The sequence below is a fragment of the Psittacula echo genome, assembly GCF_963264785.1.
Source record: "Psittacula echo genome assembly, chromosome: 6".
Classification (NCBI taxonomy): domain Eukaryota; kingdom Metazoa; phylum Chordata; class Aves; order Psittaciformes; family Psittacidae; genus Psittacula; species Psittacula echo.
In genome coordinates, this window is record NC_137743.1 from 73,943,271 (window position 1) to 73,960,695 (window position 17,425).

At 41.9% G+C, this 17,425-nt stretch overlaps 1 protein-coding gene across 1 annotated transcript in view; it reads right to left on the reverse strand.

Annotated features, from left to right (window-relative positions):
- LOC308223291 (aldehyde oxidase 2-like) overlaps positions 1-12,111 on the reverse strand; it is a gene marked incomplete at its 3' end in the record, with an annotated part of 44,910 nt that extends 32,799 nt beyond the window's left edge. The window contains exons 1-8 of the mRNA XM_080622049.1: positions 11,810-12,111; positions 10,334-10,391; positions 8,751-8,847; positions 7,878-7,986; positions 5,663-5,789; positions 4,613-4,674; positions 4,054-4,140; positions 1,867-1,947 (exon numbers count right to left, since the gene is read on the reverse strand). Coding sequence (XP_080478175.1) covers positions 1,867-1,947; positions 4,054-4,140; positions 4,613-4,674; positions 5,663-5,789; positions 7,878-7,986; positions 8,751-8,847; positions 10,334-10,391; positions 11,810-11,863 — 675 coding nt within the window. The 5' untranslated portion in view covers positions 11,864-12,111. The remainder of the gene's footprint in view (positions 1-1,866; positions 1,948-4,053; positions 4,141-4,612; positions 4,675-5,662; positions 5,790-7,877; positions 7,987-8,750; positions 8,848-10,333; positions 10,392-11,809) is intronic.
- Positions 12,112-17,425: the final 5,314 nt, after the last annotated feature.

Genomic DNA, 17,425 nt, shown 5'->3' on the forward strand with positions numbered 1-17,425 from the left:
TGTCTTGTATCCACTTTACTAAACCCAAAATAATTTCTACAGTATGTAAAATGTCTTTTTAAAATTAAACTACTTACTTCCAATTTGTCTGCGAGGTCTAATCTTTTGAGAATTACTATGTCCTTGGGATAGTTGATCGGTATTTACATTTTTGTTTCATCAAAGTGTTTTTCAGGCACCTCCTCTCTTACAAAAGTAAACATATCCTTATTTTCTCATGAGAATACCATATATGTTCTTTTCATATTTGACAAGTGCCATGTGGAATCATGATTTCAAAAAATGCAAAAGCCATCACTGAGAAACACCTGTCTTTGCAGATAATGCAATGAACAGACCAGTGGACAGAACTGCTGCAACTATGGACTGGCCTTTTAGATAAAGGACATGCCTGAAACACGAAAAAGGAGCTATGTGTCTGTGGAACCACTCATAATCTTAGTGGTGTGGGCATCCTTCCTGCCAGAGAAGAATTTGTTACTAAGTAAGTATTACTGCCTAGATATCTTCACAGCTGCATTTCGCATGCTTTATTTTAGTACTCCAGACACTTAAAGCATAATCACCAAGCAGGTTTAATTTCTCAACTATGGAGCCTGATGCCAAACCTGTTTAAATCTACTGATAGCTTTAAACAGATTCCAATGGGATTCGAACAAGCTCAGCATAATCAATCAAGGTCATTTAAAAACTTTGCGTAGCCTGGAAAAGTTCACTCCTCCTGGCAACTCAGTCTGCACATGTAGAGCAGATAACAGTGCCTTCTTTCTGGCTGATCAGCAGAAGTTTAGCCAACATCTTCAATGCAAGTATAAAAGTTGCAAAACAGCCATGTAATAGCTGCATTCTTAAAGCATGAGTCTCTCAAAGGCAGGTCAAATAGCAGAAAGACAAACCTGCCTTCCACTTCACAATTTCATAAAGGAGCTTATGTCTGACTATGCATGTTCTGGTCTTGAAGAGCAAGCATTAAAGAAGGAACCTGTAAGTTATGACCCATGTTTATAAAGCAGCAAATAGCGTTCTGTAATGCAGTAACAAATCAAAGAACCATGCCATGCTTTCCCTGAATTCAAATGAACTTTTGTGCCTCTGAGCTAGGTGGTTGTGCAACAGCAGCAAGAAGTGCCCACAAATATTTGCAAGAGGAGTGCAAACAAGGAATTTCGTAAGAAGCTGTTGAAACGAGTAGATTAAAAAACCAGCCTGGACCTGCCTGCTTGCGCTCTACTTAGTCTGGTCTGGGTAAATCCTGCACTACCATTTTCACATCTCTTTTTCTCATGCCTTTCTCTGCAGATCCTGGGCACTTTCTACCTCCTCCTTTCAAGTTTCCGTCTGTCCTTCTCTGACTCTCCAATGACTACTTCAGTAAACCCGCTTCTTTCCTCTCCAAGTCCTTTGCCCTCCTTCAGCATTTCCCACATGTAAGTCCAGTCTCAGGTTGCCAGGGTCTATGTCGCAGGTGGAAGGAAACAATGGGTCCTGCGGTCACTTGAATCCAACGGAGAATTACAAGACAGAAAAGATGGAGAAGCTCATTCGGGTACTTTCAAGGAAAATACTATATTCCACAAAGAAGGTCCAAAATAAAATGGCTCCAGTTAAGGAGTTCTTTTGGGAGAAGTCTGGGAACACAATTTTGGTTCTGGAGAGACAAACTATTTCTTTTTTGAAAACATCACCTATTTGTAGTAATGACAACATACAGATTATCCACATTAAAATGCCTCATTATGTTTGACTAAAACTGATCTTTTCTGTTTATCTGAGGATAGATCTTTCAACTTGACAAAAACATTAGATTTTCAACATCTGCAGAAACTCAGTTAAGCTTGCATGATAACAAATGTCAGTAAGGCCTACCATTAGTTCAGGAGGAAATATAAATTCCTGTGTTGGATCCATGGATGGGAATTCTTCTGGATTGCAAAGACCTGAATGAATCTGCAAAGAAATTTGGGGAAGAGGAGGGAGGGGGAAAAATGCATATATTCAGAGTAAGTGGCAAGTCTTTGTCAACAGATGAGATTCTTTCCATCGGTGACATTGAGTTTTGACACTTTACGTGTTGAGTTGCGTTCAAAAATTCAATATGCCCATATTGATTTTTAATGGTTAGTTCTACCTATTCACAAACTACTCTAAAGACAGGAGACTATCATACTAGTAACTCCCAAGCCTTTGCTTGAAGCAGATCAAGTCTCAAGAAAGATCTTACAGTATTTCCTGAAACTGGTCATAGCAAACACATAGCAGCCACATTGGCTGAAATGTCTACTGTTGGAAAATGCAATGCTGGATGGCATAGTCATGTTCTGTTCATAAACTGGGTCTGTTAAGGAGCTTTCTGACAGAAAGAGTTTGGCATGACAACAAATAATGTAGCAGGTCCATCAGGTCAGAAAGACTTGGACTTAAGGAGAGCCTCTCTACCCTTTCATAAGCACTGCAAGAGCTGAATGCTGACAGTACACTATAAAAATAAGTTTTTTCTACTTGTTTACAGATGTCTTTTTTTTTTTTCTGCATAGCCTTTTGTGAAGGTATGCATATTCTGGGCTCTCAGGAGCTTACTTGAAGGGAGAATCTGTATGTGCCATGTTTACCAGCACTGTTTAGCTTTTTCTGCCTCACTGATTTATTTTCAGACAGCAACAGGTCTCAAGTATATTGAACAGGAAAAGAGATTGACATATCCTAGTCTGAAGTCTCTCATCCCTTCCCCAGACGGTCACTATCTCTGGGCACAGAGGTCGTGGCTATGGTAACTATAAAATCTGGCTCTGGACGGCCTAGTCTACTGACTGACTGTTGATGAAATGGCTGAAGTTTCTGGGTCTCCCTTGCTCTTCACAACAATCTGGCACCACCTATTTAACTTGGATGAAAGCCACCTCAAGGAATGTAAACCAGTGAAAGCCAAATAAGAGAACACCGAATATAAGTGCTGTTTCATAACTGGCTGCATTGCCATATTCATGCTTCAAACAACCTTGGCAGCAGCTGGCCAACAATTTTCAGTTCTTAAAGGGGCAGAGACAATACACACATGCACAAACATATACACACATCCAGTTACACTCCTTGGGGCTCTAAGGTTTTTCACTGTCCAAAGAATTCTTCCTCCAGTCATCACAGACATTTTACTTTAGAGAATTCTTAAAGATTTTCATCAGAGCAAATTTATCCAAGAAGTTCAATTCATCATGAAGCAAGACGGAGTCATATTTTAGGGCACTATGGCCTCCTCTTGCCTGTGGATGAAGGCAAGTTCTAAGATAAAGACAGGGAATGGAGGACCTTTCTGAAGACCTTATGTGTACCCTCATATATATAATTGTAGAACCTTTGCCAGAAGAAACACAAATGAGGTGACTTGTGATTTTAGAATGTGCATATGCAGAGTATATTTTGAAGCAATACCAATATATATTAATTACCGTAGAATGCAGAAGAATGAGACAATTCTTCCCTGAAGATCTTGGAACCGCTAACACACAGTAATGCTTATGAAAGGCTTTACAAGTACTGACATTGCACAGGAATAGCTTTTCCTATTTTTCGTCTTCAGAAATTCAGAGTTGGTGTCTCAAGCACACACAAATAAGCCATGCTGATGGCTGCAGAAGTTCTGTTTGTTAAGGGAGTTCAACTTCACATCAAGACCAGCTTTTTTAGGAAAGGTGTCTCTGATAAACAATTTTCTTTCTCACAAAATAAAGTAGACTTAAATGTATAATATTGAGATCCACACTCTCACTGGAAAATGTCACTGCCTGTCACTGAAATATGGAGTATGGATGAGAGACTTCAGATAAAACGTCACTTTTCTCAGTGGAAAATAAGTCAAATCTGTCTACATTCTGACTACACAGCAACGCGGATGTGCTACCTTTCTGCAGCACCAAGAGCAGAGAGCATGGAGTTCAGCTTGGACTAAATGCCCAAGGGCAAAAGTAGCTGCTGCCATAGTTCGAGATGGTCCCTTTCTACAAATCTGATAAAAGCAAACTGGATATAATAATAAAAAAAAAATCTAATGTAACTTACTTGACCTTCTGTAGAAGATGTACACGCACATTCTTCCTTATCCAAGCAACACTGTCCAGTACCTCTGAGCTGGCAACATGTTGGCTCCTAAAGAAATCATATCCTACTCTATAAAAACAATGAGGCAGCTTTGTGATTTATTTGTAAAAGTTTTGATTCTTCCTGGTTCCAAAGCAGATTTGTGCAGTCACTTGAAGCTGCTCCAGAAGACCTCTTAAGCCATAGGGCCCCATGGAATTAGTTCCCTTTGGGTACCCAAGTATCCATAAAGTAAATGGAAAGAAATCAAAATTATTTCACTGGTGCCTGAATTAAGTCATTGGAACTGATGTGAAGGATCCATAAGTGCATTGCAAGGGTACATGTAAACCTAAAGCCAGTGGCAGCTGTAAGTGCTCAACACATTTAAAAACTAAAACAGGTAGATTTTCCAAAGGTTCAACCAAAAATAATTTCCAAATGAAGCTAGATTCCAGGTAGGTACTTCAAGGAGGGATAGCCTTTTCAGATACCACCAACTGTCCCAAAATAAGAAACACATTTGAAAATACTGACCTACCCCAACAAAAGATGTGCAGCTGTCTATAATTGGCCGGTATCCCGTACAACGACACAAATTACCTGAAACAAACCATATGATAATCAATCATAAGAAACCAGAACACTGTTTGGCAGCACTGGCATAATTGGGAATGGTCTAGCACCAAACCTGTAGATATGAAATGATGAAATCTATGTCCCTACTCTCAAATGGGCAAAATCACATCTGTAAAAATAAGAAATATTACTTCAATAGTGATTATGATGTATGATTAAAATTTATTGTTTTAAAGGCTATTTTTAATAAAATTATTTCTATGACTGTATGTAAAAAAAGTAACTATGAAAAGCATACAAAAGTAAATATTATGACTAGTACTACCACTACAGTCTTTGGATTTTATCATCCAAACAAAAATCTGTTGCCATCCATCGCTATTATAGTTTTCATATACAATTAATAGCAGTAGTAAATTCTTTACTGGAATTTCTAACATTTCCCTCATGAAGTCAAAATCTTGTGGCGGGAAAGGCCAATTATTTTGGGAGCTATAGGAGTGTCAGCAAACTTGTGACTAGAAAGTGAGTTGAAGTCACTTAACCTATTGTAGTAAATCCTGCTGAAGAGCAGTCAATATTTCAGTGGGCTAAAACATCATGTAATCTATTTCCCCTGTAACTGTTGAAACCTGTATTAAGGACTTCATCTTACTGGTAGGTGAGTATTTACATTGCAGACAAAAGAGAACCTATTTTTTTCCCTGTATTCATTGTAACACTGTACTCATTTGCTCTATATTGAGGCTGCTGGTGTAGAAGAGCTGTTCTAAATGCATAAATTTTCAGAAATGTTTAGCCAGTGCTAAATGCCACTGTGTATCCCATTTGAACACTTCAATGTGAACCACCTTTTTACAATTTTGAGATGTCTTTAAACAAACAGGGCTATGACAAAATACCTCTTCGGAACATTATCTACAGCTCTTTGAGTCAAATCATACTTATGACCTTGGCAATCAAACATTTATCCCTTCATTATACTTTTTACAATTTATTGTCTGAAACCTACCATCCAGAGCAGAAATGATCTGCTCCATGGAAGGTTTGGCATGATTTCTCAGTAAAGCATATATGGACATCACCATTCCAGGGGTGCAGAAGCCACACTGGGAACCATGGCACTTGGCAAGCCTTTCCTAGAACAAAAGAGAACAAAGGCTCTGAATCCAGGATATGGCTTCACTGGGTTTCTTAATAGTAATCTTCAGGTATGTCTTGTCTCTAAATTGAAAGAGACATAAATGTGATGGATAGACCACCCAGTGGATAAAGAATTGGCTGAATAGCTGCATGCAGAGAGTTGCAGTCAACGGCTCAATGTTCAGCTGGAGACCAGTAACAAGTGGTGTCCCTCAGGGGTTGGTGTTGGGACCCATCCTGTTCAACATCTTTGTTGGCAACATGGACAGTGGGATTGAGAGTGCCTTCAGCAAGTTCACTGATGACACTAAGCTGTGTGGTTTGGCTGATAGCTGGAGGGAAGGGATGCCACCCAGAGGGACCTTGACATGCTTAAGAGGTAGCAAATTCCAGCCTCATGAAGTTCAACAATGCCAAGTGCAAGGTCCTACATCTGGGTCAGGGCAATTCCAGACACAGCTACAGGTTGGGCAGAGAAGTGATCCAGAGCAACCCTGTGGAGGACTTGGGGGTGTTGGTCAATGAGAAACTTAACATGAGCCAGCTTCAGTGTGCGCTCACAGCCCAGAAACCCAGCCGAACACTGGGATGCATGTGGAGCGTGACCACCAGGTCGAAGGAGGTGATCCTGCCCCTCTGCTCTTGTGAGACCTCACTTTGGAGTATTGTGTACAGTTCTGGTGTCCTCAACATAAGAAGGATATGGAACTGTTGGAGCAAGTCCAGAGGAGGGCCATGAGGATGACCAGAGGGCTGGAGTACCTCCTGTATGAACTGACAGGCTGAGAAAATCAGGGCTGTTCAGCCCAGAGAACAGAAGACCGAAGGCGGTGTGGAGGCCTCACAGCAGCCTTCCAATATCTGAAGGGGGCCTACAAGGATGCTGGAGAGAGAATTTTCCTCAGGGATTGCAGCGATAGGACAAGGGGGAATAGGTATAAACTTAAACAAGGGAAGCTGAGGTTAGATAAAAGGAATAAGTTCCTTACTGTGAGGGTGGTGAGGCACTGGAATGGGTTGCCTAAAGAAGTGGTAAATGCTCCATCCCTGGCAGTGTTCAAGGCCAGGTTGGACAGAGCCTTGGGCGACATGCTCTAGTGTGAAGCATCCCTGCCCATGGCAGGGGGGTGGTGGAACTACATGATCTTAAGGTCCTTTCCAACCCATTTTATGATTCTACATCATCAACCAGCTGTAGGCCAGTAACAGCATTTTGACTATCCCAGTATGACCATTCATAAGGAATATGCTCAGAACAATCACCTAGTTGAAGGATAATTCTTGCTCCAATTTAGACCCTCATGACCTTAATTCCTTGATTATGAGAACAGAACAGATTATGAGAACACGACTTTCAATTTAGACACCAATTATACTTCAAATATTTCTAACCACGAATGACAGAACACAGATCATCTCCTCCACCAGAGCCTCAGCACACAACAGTCAAGACCTTTGGAAAACAATACTCAGAAAAAAAAGAGGTAATTTAGAAAATATTCTTTAATCTATGTGGTCAAACTGTGCTTTTCAGGGTCAAGCCAGAGTGGAGGAAGTAAGGAAGTAAGGAAGCTGGTCTAATCCAAGGGAAATCTCTGGCACACAGAAAATGTGTCTGATCTAATACCTGTCAGTGTGGTTGCCACCTGGGATCACCCATCCCTTCCTACAACATATGCAGTACGTGGTCCTCAGTGAGACTGCCAGATGCCATGCTGGTGAGTAAATGAAACTCACTGATGCTCTTTGTTCTTCCCCATCCGCTTCTGAAAGCTGGCATCCTACATATGGTTGGCTAGCCCTGTGTTGTGGAGATGTGATGCGCTGCCTGCATGGTAGTACATTAGGAGGAGCTCCTTCCATGCTCCATACAGGGCCAATCACAAACCAGCAATTGCTGTATTAATTCCTAAAAACACCTGCTCATCTAAAAGGATTAGACAAAATTCAGAGTTTCTAGAATCCCTTCAGAGGCTCTGTATTGCACAGACTCAGCACCTTCTCACAGATCCCAACTTCATTACAGGCACAGGACAGGAAAATCTCATTATCTTGCAGCCCTATATGGTCCAGCTAACACTCACCTGAATTGGATGAATCCTGGCTTTTATGCTTCCAACTCCTTCCACAGTAGTGACAGCAGCACCATGCAGGGAGCATATGGGGAGAAGGCAGGAGTTGGCAGGATGATGTCTTTGAGATGTGAAGGAGAACTATTGTGTTAAATAGCTTTGTCATATGGGTTCATGGAGGAGGAAGGAAAGGATATATAGTTCAGATAATCCAGAAATACTCAGATTGAGCATAAAGACATGGGGAGAAGGATATGCAGGCATACAAAATCCCACACTTGGACTGTGAGAGTATGCATCTTACTCCTACTGCTGGGCTTAGGCATTAAGTGATAAGCTTTCCTACTTAAAGAAGTGGAAGGTTAAGTGAAAAAAAAAAAAAGTACTATATATATATAATATATATATATATAAATATATATATATAAAAAGTCTAGAGCCAGATGTGATGAAGTCAGGCATAGCATTTCTAATGGAACAAAGTTCTAAGAGGTAGGGAGAGAAAGTAGAACTCCTAACTTCTCTATGGGCAAAACTGTACAATTACAATGTAATGTGTCTACTGCTGACATCCATAGAGATTTTATCAATGATTACATGAAGCATTTAGTGAAGACTTATTAACGGTGAGATATCCTCAAATAAGCACAAAAGAGGCAGGTGAGGCAGATGAAAAAAGGGCTGCTGAAATCTTAAATCATAAAGAACAGAAGAATTTTAAAACATTTCAACAGAAAGTTGGGGGGGTAGTGTTGAGGTTTTGTTTTGTTTCAAAGACTGGAGAAAGAGAATCCATCCAAATGAAAAGAAACCAAGTATTTCCCATTGAATGTCAGTTTCCTAGAAACACTGAATTACTACTTCCATACATCAGCGTGAGGATACTGTATCTGCTTGGCAACTGGATCATATGTGGATATCATCACAGTGCAGGCACCACATCCTCCTACTCCACAGCCATATTTTGTACCTGAGAGACGGACTGCAAAGGAGACTGTTAAAGAAAAAATATCTACAAGATTCAAAAGTTATTTTTTCCTTAACTCTTCTGAGTCTCCCTTGTTTTATGTGCATGTGCAGAATTTGAGGGATCTTTGATCAGATAGCTCCAAAACAGAAAACATGTACAAATAGATGAAAATAGAGTATATAAAGAGATGAGAAGGGTAAAGACAGATAGAGACATGGGTATGAGGCAGACTTCCAACATAGACTTTTTAAATCTCTACAGTGAATACCTGGCAAATTCCCAAAAGACTGAAATCAGGACCCTGTAAATGGGATACAGCAGTAAGTCTTACTAGTCTTACTCATAATAATTTCTTAATCCTTAAACATAATTATCCTTATCTCGCACTTGCAGAATGGTACCAGTAGATCTCAGTATGTTATCTGTGCTGTTTCCTGAACATCCAAGGGGTATAGTAATTTAAAATGGAGCACAATACCCAAGTGCACACACCTAAATTCTGTATAGAAGGACTTTCCATTATATGCCTCTACAAAGGCTCCACACTCAAATCACAATCTCCTCCTTCCAATGTCATAGTGCCCTGCAGTCCAGTGGAATTTACCATTTCCTTTCATTTTAGCTCCTTTTCAGAATGATATATCGTCCTATTACTCTTCCTGAGTGTGTGCATTTGCATCCATTTTGATTAGCTACTACATGGTTTTCCATCTGATTTCACCATGTTTCTAGATTTCTATAAACTCAGTGCAATTTTATCCACTGGTGCATTCCCATTGGTAATCAGTACAGAACTAATCTTATCACACTGCTTGACTGTTAAAGAGATGCTAATTCCACTGAATGCTTGGACAATGTATGATGCAAGCTAATAAAAATGCTGCAGCTAATAAATTATTTTCCACTACTGCCTTTCTCCAGTTAATCCTTAAATTGATGTTGGTTTTCTTCCAGCATAGAAAGCTCCCAACAGCAAAGCTAAACACACTTCCTTAACAATATAACCTGCATGGCAGCTTCTTAGCGGAGATAATTGCCACTGAAATCAATAGAACCCTGACAACAGGTAGCATCTTGAAGAGTCTCAAATGATAGAAAATAAAGATAAGAAGATAATAAAATAAGCTTTTGCAAACTTTTGAAGTACTGAGGCCTAAATAATTTACTATGGAAGTAGTTCTGTATTGATTTCTTTAGTTACTGTTTTCATCACAAGTGCACTGAAAGATTTTTCATGCTTTGGGAAGCTTTAAAGATTTGGCCAGTATTTAGAAGAATTACACCCAAACTTTAGAATATTATATCCACATAACTAACACACACAATGGACATACAGCACTGGATTGCTCTGCTGAGAATAAATACAAGGTGAGTTGTGTTATTTCTACTTATTGTTCTGTTTTCACTGGTTCCCAAAGGAAAGTGAAGCATCTTAATCCCCAGTTGCAGTAATTTCTATAATTACAGAATTCAAAGGCAAAATTCAAAGAAAGGATATGTTTCTTTCTCAGATAATACAGCAGCAATTCTTCAGGGTCTGCCTGCCTCTCTGTTACCTACATTATGAAATAAAAAAGAAGATTATGGGTTACAGAGGGATCCAATATAACCATATCACAAGGATTAACCATGATGATGCAATACAATGATTGTGGCATAATGTGTGTTTGGTCAGCAACAGGGTCCTATCACTTGATCACAATCTCCAGGTAAACAATAGAAGTAATAGGGAAAAGGCTGAATAAGCACTGGATAGACAAGAGTAGAAAGGAAAGTATCTTTGGACTAGATCTTTTGTCGATTCTTGTCAGCATGAATCACAAATCCCTTCATTTTGAAGCTATAGACTTCTGTATGTGAGAATTCTGTGTATTTTTACTTCCTTGAAGTTGATATTAACCCCTTCATTTTCAGAGACCCATCAGCATAAAAGTAGAGGAAAATCATAGTATAAGAAAGAGCAATGAGAATACACAACTGTATTTTCAAGGTAATGAAGTTTAGTATGTATGAGTGTGGCTTACACAGGTTTTGCTTTAGCCTTGTCTCAAGAATGTTGCTGTATCATTGGCATGTTTCAACTTCTTGGAGGTAACATAATACAAGGAACTCTGAAAACATTTTTTAGGACCCATAGCTGCACAATGAAAAGAGGCTGAACCTCAGGGCTTCTCTCAATAGTTCTGCTATACCAGCAGCATGACCCAATTTACCAGGTGTGAGACAACATGAATTAGTTCAGGAATTTACTGAGAAGTGCAGAATGAAATAAGGTTTCAATGTATGCCTCTAAGCACAACTGATGTATAAAGACAGATAAAACATAACAGACAGAAAAAACCTGAATTACTTTTTCTTGATTCACCTGTTAGAAAAAAAAAAAAAAAAAGCCAGTACCCTCTTTCTAGAGTATAAAAAAGTTGACAGGACAACTGAAAAATATCTCTAGAAAAATACATAGAAAGGTTTGGTTGTTTTTTAACAAAGGAAATTCCTTCATTTCAGCTTATAATATATTACAGGTGATGTGTTTAATAGGAGCTCTTATTCACTTGACCTGCAAAGGAAGAAAAGGTGACAAAATGTCTTAGAAAATGAAATGTGAGCTTTTGGCATAACAAATAGAAGAAAAAGAACTACTTATTTTCTTTTGGTGAGTTATTGAAACTGTATTAGTAAGCAGCATATTCTTTTACTAGAGATATATTTAGTCCACCTACATCAACTTTAGGAGTATATTAGTATAAGGTTTTAGTCAACACTCTGTGATATAATGGGTAATACAAAGCCACTCAGACTATGTAAAAACTGTGGTAGAAAGCAGGATGAGCAGGATGCTATAAGGAAGATCAAAGACAACAGATGATTATTTATGAATAAACTGTTGCTCCAGAATAACATCTTTCCTGAATAGGAACAATAAACATTAAAGTACTGCTGTCAAAAAAAAAAAAAATAGCCACTAAAAACTTACCTTCCTGCCATTCACAAAAAAGACAAGCTCATCTGATGGCTGGGGGCAAGCCATTGCTGTTGCATTGAAGTCTGAAAAACAAAGCTTTACGTATCGAGAGAAATGAATGAAATGCTGTATGCTCCTAAAGGTCAGCGGACTTCACTTTGTCTTGCAGAATTTATTTTCAGACTAAGTATCAAATTAAGTAGATGGGGAGGAGCCAGTGTGACGTGTGCTGTTTCTCAGCAATTAATACATATTCACACTGAGCTTTCTACTCCTACTCCCCACCCAACTCTTCTCTGGTGATCTGAAATAATTTGAACCCCTCTAATTCTAACCCTGTAACCTAAGAGATGAAGGAGTCCCTCCTAACTGAGGAGGGACTTCTGGGCTTGAGCTACAACTGCCAGGCCTGGATTTTTTATATTATCCAGTAACTGACGAATTTAGAATACATAGGAACATCTGAAGCTAGAACCCAGAACACGCAACATTACCCATTTTTGTGGTGTGTCAGATGCTAAGCTGTGGAGCATGCTTCTCATTTTAGCTTGTTACTCACATGAACTGTCTACAGAGTTTTTCTGCAGAGTAACCAAGTTTTAACAAAATCAAGATTACTACTACACACACATTTAAAATTTCCTTGTGTTTGTCTCTGTGCTATGCCAGCTCTATACCCAGAATGCTGTGGCGCCATTGTATGACCATACTCTAGATAAACTGATTTGAGATTCTAGTTTCTCCATGTCTCTGGAGGCACGTCCAGGAAACAAGGTCATTAACCTTTAAATGCTTTATTACAGCTGGCCTTTTTTTTTTGGAAGGGGACTTATGTATATGTCTTTCAAAAGTCTCCATTTGTATATGTACACATCTTATTTACCATTTTTACATTTCACAGCAAAGGTCTCTGTATTTCATTTAGACAGTGCAGGCTTGTAGGACAAAGTAGTCAGTCCCAAATCTTTTAGCATTCCCCATCAGAAGGAAAGAAAATGATTTTCAGCAGAGATATGCTGCTTCTTTTGTGGTTTAGCCCCTAATGTGACACTGGGACCTACCTGATGCAAACACTGAAGCAATGTCAGTCACTAGGCCCTGCAGGTAAAAGCCCTAATGGGTCCTGCTGACTGCAGCACTGCTGAAGTATTCCACATGTGTTGTAGGTACAATGATGCAGGTTCAAATGCCTGAGAAAGAACCAGACCTAGTACTAGATTTTGGCAGTCCAATATCTAATTTTCAGAGTATTAGACCTCCAAATCAGGACTCACTATTTATGCTAGGTGATTAAGCCTACACACACACAGAATGGGAATGCTGAGGGTGGGTACTTATAAAAACACTTCTTTCATGAAGAAAATGAGTAGAAAAAGATCTTCTTGAGCATCTCCAGTTTGAGTGTTTCTGTACAGTGCACATTAGTGTCTGAACAGCCATCCAATCTGTTGATGCTTTCAGAGCCATAACCTTTCTGCAGATCTAGCCCCCTAGATCAGCAGATGTGTGAGTCTGCACATTTTAAGCAGTATTAAAAATGTAATGCCACCCCTCCCTTTAACACCTGTAGAGTCTAAGAAAATGTACTTCATAGTATCACATGTAGCCATAGTGTAATCTGTGAGGATGTTTAATTGCTGGTATTTCTAGCTTCCATGCAGTTTTTCAAACACCAGGAGGTAACTTAATATGTTTCAGCCCGCCCCAAAACCAACAATCCATGTTTGCCACATGCATATATTTTACTGAGACAACTAGACAACAGTTCCACTTGTAAAAAGGCAGGGAGGAATAGTAACTGAGAAATATTGACAAGCAGACTTACAATCTGCACTGCAGAAAACAAAACTACAGGTCTGGAACATGATGAATCTCTGGAGTCCAAATACCCCATCACTTAAGGTGGGGAGATGTCATTGCCTGCAAGGGTTGGTCCATGATTTTTACCAGATTTGATTAGCGTGGAACTAACCAGCACCTGTGCTGATGCACAGCTACACAGGAGAAGAACAGACAAGGCACCTTCCCCCCAGTTCAGCAGACCCATATGCTCCCTGCTTCAGCATATACTGGGATTTAACCACTTTTGGGGGCTGTTATCGACACGTGGGGTTGTGAACTGTCATTAAAAAGCCCATGCAGTGAAACGAAGATGTTTCAAATCAGAAAAGCTAATTATGGTAGCTGGATTCACATTTAATTTGATTTATCGCCCTTTTTTACAATGTATAAAAGCCAAAGTAATACAAAGGAAGTGAAGAAAAAGAACTAAAACCCAATAGGGCTCTAGCTGCTTAAACTACACTTCTAATGCCACTTCAGATTATTTGCTATAACCTGCTTGGCCTTCTGTTGCTATGTGGTATCTGCCAGCCCTGTGCTTTCCTATGTCCCTGCAGTCCTATCACACCCAAAATGGTCTAGACGCCCATGTTTAAGCAGCTGAATTTCACCTACTCATAGTGGTTACAGAGAGAGACAAACAAATTGAAACAATAAGAATTTCGTATTTTAATAGCCAATGCAAAATCAGTTTAACCCACTAACCTGATTTCTGTCACAGATACAGTATCAATTTGTAAGAGATGGAAGGCAAGAAGAGGAAATAGTCTGTGGAAAACTGAGGAGCAGTGAAAGGAAAACAGTCTACAGGCTGACATGTCAAACAAATTAGAGACATTTAGTTTCACTACAATTGCCAGTTTTCATGGCTGTTGCTCACTCTGATGTATGAGTAACTGGAAAAGCAATCACCACACTCAGCAAGGGACAACTAATGCAGAGGTTCACTGAAACCGCACACTGAATGTACAAACTACTAATTTTCTCATCCTCACTAACAAGGAGGGTCTGGTCGAAGCAGTAAAGGTTGAGGGCTGCCTTGGTTGCAGCGACCACGAGATGGTGGAATTCAGGATCTTGTGTGGTAGGACCAGTACAATAGCAAGTAGAATTGCAACCCTGGACTTTAGCAGGGCAAACTTTGGCCTTTTCAAGCAATTGCTAGGGGAAATCCCATGGGCAAGGCTGCTTGAAGGTAAAGGGGCCCAAGATAGTTGGTTGGCATTCAAGGATTGCTTATTCCGAGCTCAAGAGCAGAGCATCCCGACACGTAGAAAGTCAAGGAAGAGGGCCAGGAGACCTGCGTGGTTAAATAAGGAACTGCTGGGTATGCTCAAGTGGAAGAGGAGAGTTTATAGGTCATGGAAGGAGGGGCTGGCCACTTGGGAAGAATATAAGGCTGCTGCTAGAGGATGTAGGAAGGCAGCTAGGATGGCTAAGGCCTCCTTAGAATTAAATCTGCCAAGAGGGGTCAAGGACAGCAGAAAGAGCTTTTTCAAATACATAGCTGATAAAACTAACACCAGAGGCAAGGTAGGCCCACTGGTGAACGGGAGGGATGCCCTGGTGACAGAAGATACAGAGATGGCAGAGTTATTGAATGCCTTCTTTGTCTCTGTCTACTCTGCCGGAGGCAGTCCTGAAGAGCCCTGTACTCCTGAGACCTCAGATGAAGTCAGCTCAATGGAGCGGTTTGCCTTAGTCGATGAGGAATGGGTTAGGGATCAGTTGAGCAATCTGGACATCCATAAATCCATAAAGCCCCAGCAGCCCTTGCGAGAGAGCGGCTGACGTGGCAGGGGGCGTTCCCGCGGTGGCGGCGGGAGATTTAAAAGCGGCTGCAACTCGATCCTAGCAGTCAGTCAGCTGATCGGAGCTAGCCCAGCTAGAGCCGGAGCCGGCACGCTGCAGAGACCACGAGGGTCAGAAGAGATTAGGAAAATCAGAGGGGACAGCGCAGAGACATCGCGATTCCTGACATCTCCCGATCCCCGAAGCCCCAGCAGCCCTTGCGAGAGAGCGGCTGACGTGGCAGGGGGCGTTCCCGCGGTAACGGCGACCGCACCCCTGCCCCTTGCCTTGAAAGAGCCTTTGGGAGGGCAGTGACCGGTCACTGCCCACCGGGCGCAGGGAGGAACAAGCAGGTTGTGTTGCGGACTCTGTTGCTGGTGTCCCAGACTGCTGACCAATATGGTCGCCTCCAGAAGGAGAGCTTGCAGTAAGGAGACTGTAGCAACTCAGACAGAGATCCCGTCCCAAACCGTGGCTGTTCAGGTCTCTGGCTGCAGGGAGTGCCAGAGCCTGCTGCTGCCGAGGGAGGGAGGCCAGCATTCCACCTGTGTGAGGTGTGAGCAGGTAGAAGATCTGCTTAGATTGGTGGCAGAACTTAAGGAGGAGGTCGAGACGCTGAGGACCATCAGGGAGTGTGAAAGGGAGATCGACTGGTGGAGTAACTCCCTGGCGTGCCAGCAGGAACGGTTCCAGGGAGATACTCCCCACAAGGGGATGGACCCCCTGTCCTCTCAGACAGAGGGGGATGACCCGAGACAGCCCCTGCCCTGTAGCTGTCGCGCAGAGGTAAGGGACCAAAAAGACGATGAGGGCTGGAAGCGAGTTCCAGTTCGGAACCGTGGGCAACCTTCCTCCCTTCCTGCCCTGCTTCCCCAGGTGCCCCTCCGTAATAGGTTTGAGGCCCTGGATCTTGATGGAGAGGTAAGTGAGGATGTGGTGCAAGGCCAGACTACAAGGTCACATAGGAAAAGGCGGTCGACTTCGCACCTCAAGACTGCCTCTGACAAGAAAGAAAGAAAAGTCATTGTCGTAGGCGATTCCCTTCTGAGAGGAACAGAGGGCCCGATATGCAGAGTTGACCCTCATCATAGGGAAGTGTGTAGTTTGCCTGGAGCCCGGATCAGGGATATCACCAGGGCGCTCCCCAGCCTGGTGCACCCGACAGACTACTACCCGCTGCTGGTCTTCCAGACAGGTGGGGGGGAAGCTGCTTCCCGCAGTCTGAGGGGGATGAAGAAAGACTACAGGGCCTTGGGGCGGATGGTGAAAGAATCTGGGGCTCAAGTGATCTTTTCCTCACTTCTTCCATCTTCCGGTGATGATGTGGGACTGAATGGGAAAATTCAGTCCGTAAATGATTGGCTACGAGACTGGTGCTTTAGGCAGGGCTTTGGGTTCTTTGATAACAGCTGGTTTTATAAGGCTCCAGTCCGGATGATGGCACGTGGGAAAGGTTTAACTCACAGAGGCAAAAGGATGCTGGGGCATGAATTAGCAGGGCTCATTTGGAGAGCTTTAAACTAGATTCGAAGGGGGATGGGGTTGTAACTGGGCTTGCCCCAGTGGGGCAGCACTCTAGGATTGATGAAGACTGGGAGGCCTCCTATAATCCTAGGGTGAAATTGGTGAGCTCCGCTCCATCCTTGAAATGCCTGTACACCAATGCGTGCAGCATGGGAAATAAGCAGGAGGAGTTGGAGACCTGTGTTAAGTCAGGAGATTATGATCTGGTGGCAATTACAGAGACGTGGTGGGACAGCTCGCATGACTGGAATATAGTCATGGAGGGCTATGTCCTTTTCAGGAAAGACAGGCCAGCCAGGCGGGGTGGTGGGGTTGCTCTTTATGTGCAAGAGCAGCTGCAATGTACTGAGCTCTGTCCAGGGACAGGGGACGAGCGAGTTGAGAGTCTGTGGGTGAGAATTAAGGGGCAGGCTGGCAGGGGCGATACTGTTGTGGGTGTCTGTTACAGGCCACCAGATCAGGGTGAGGAAG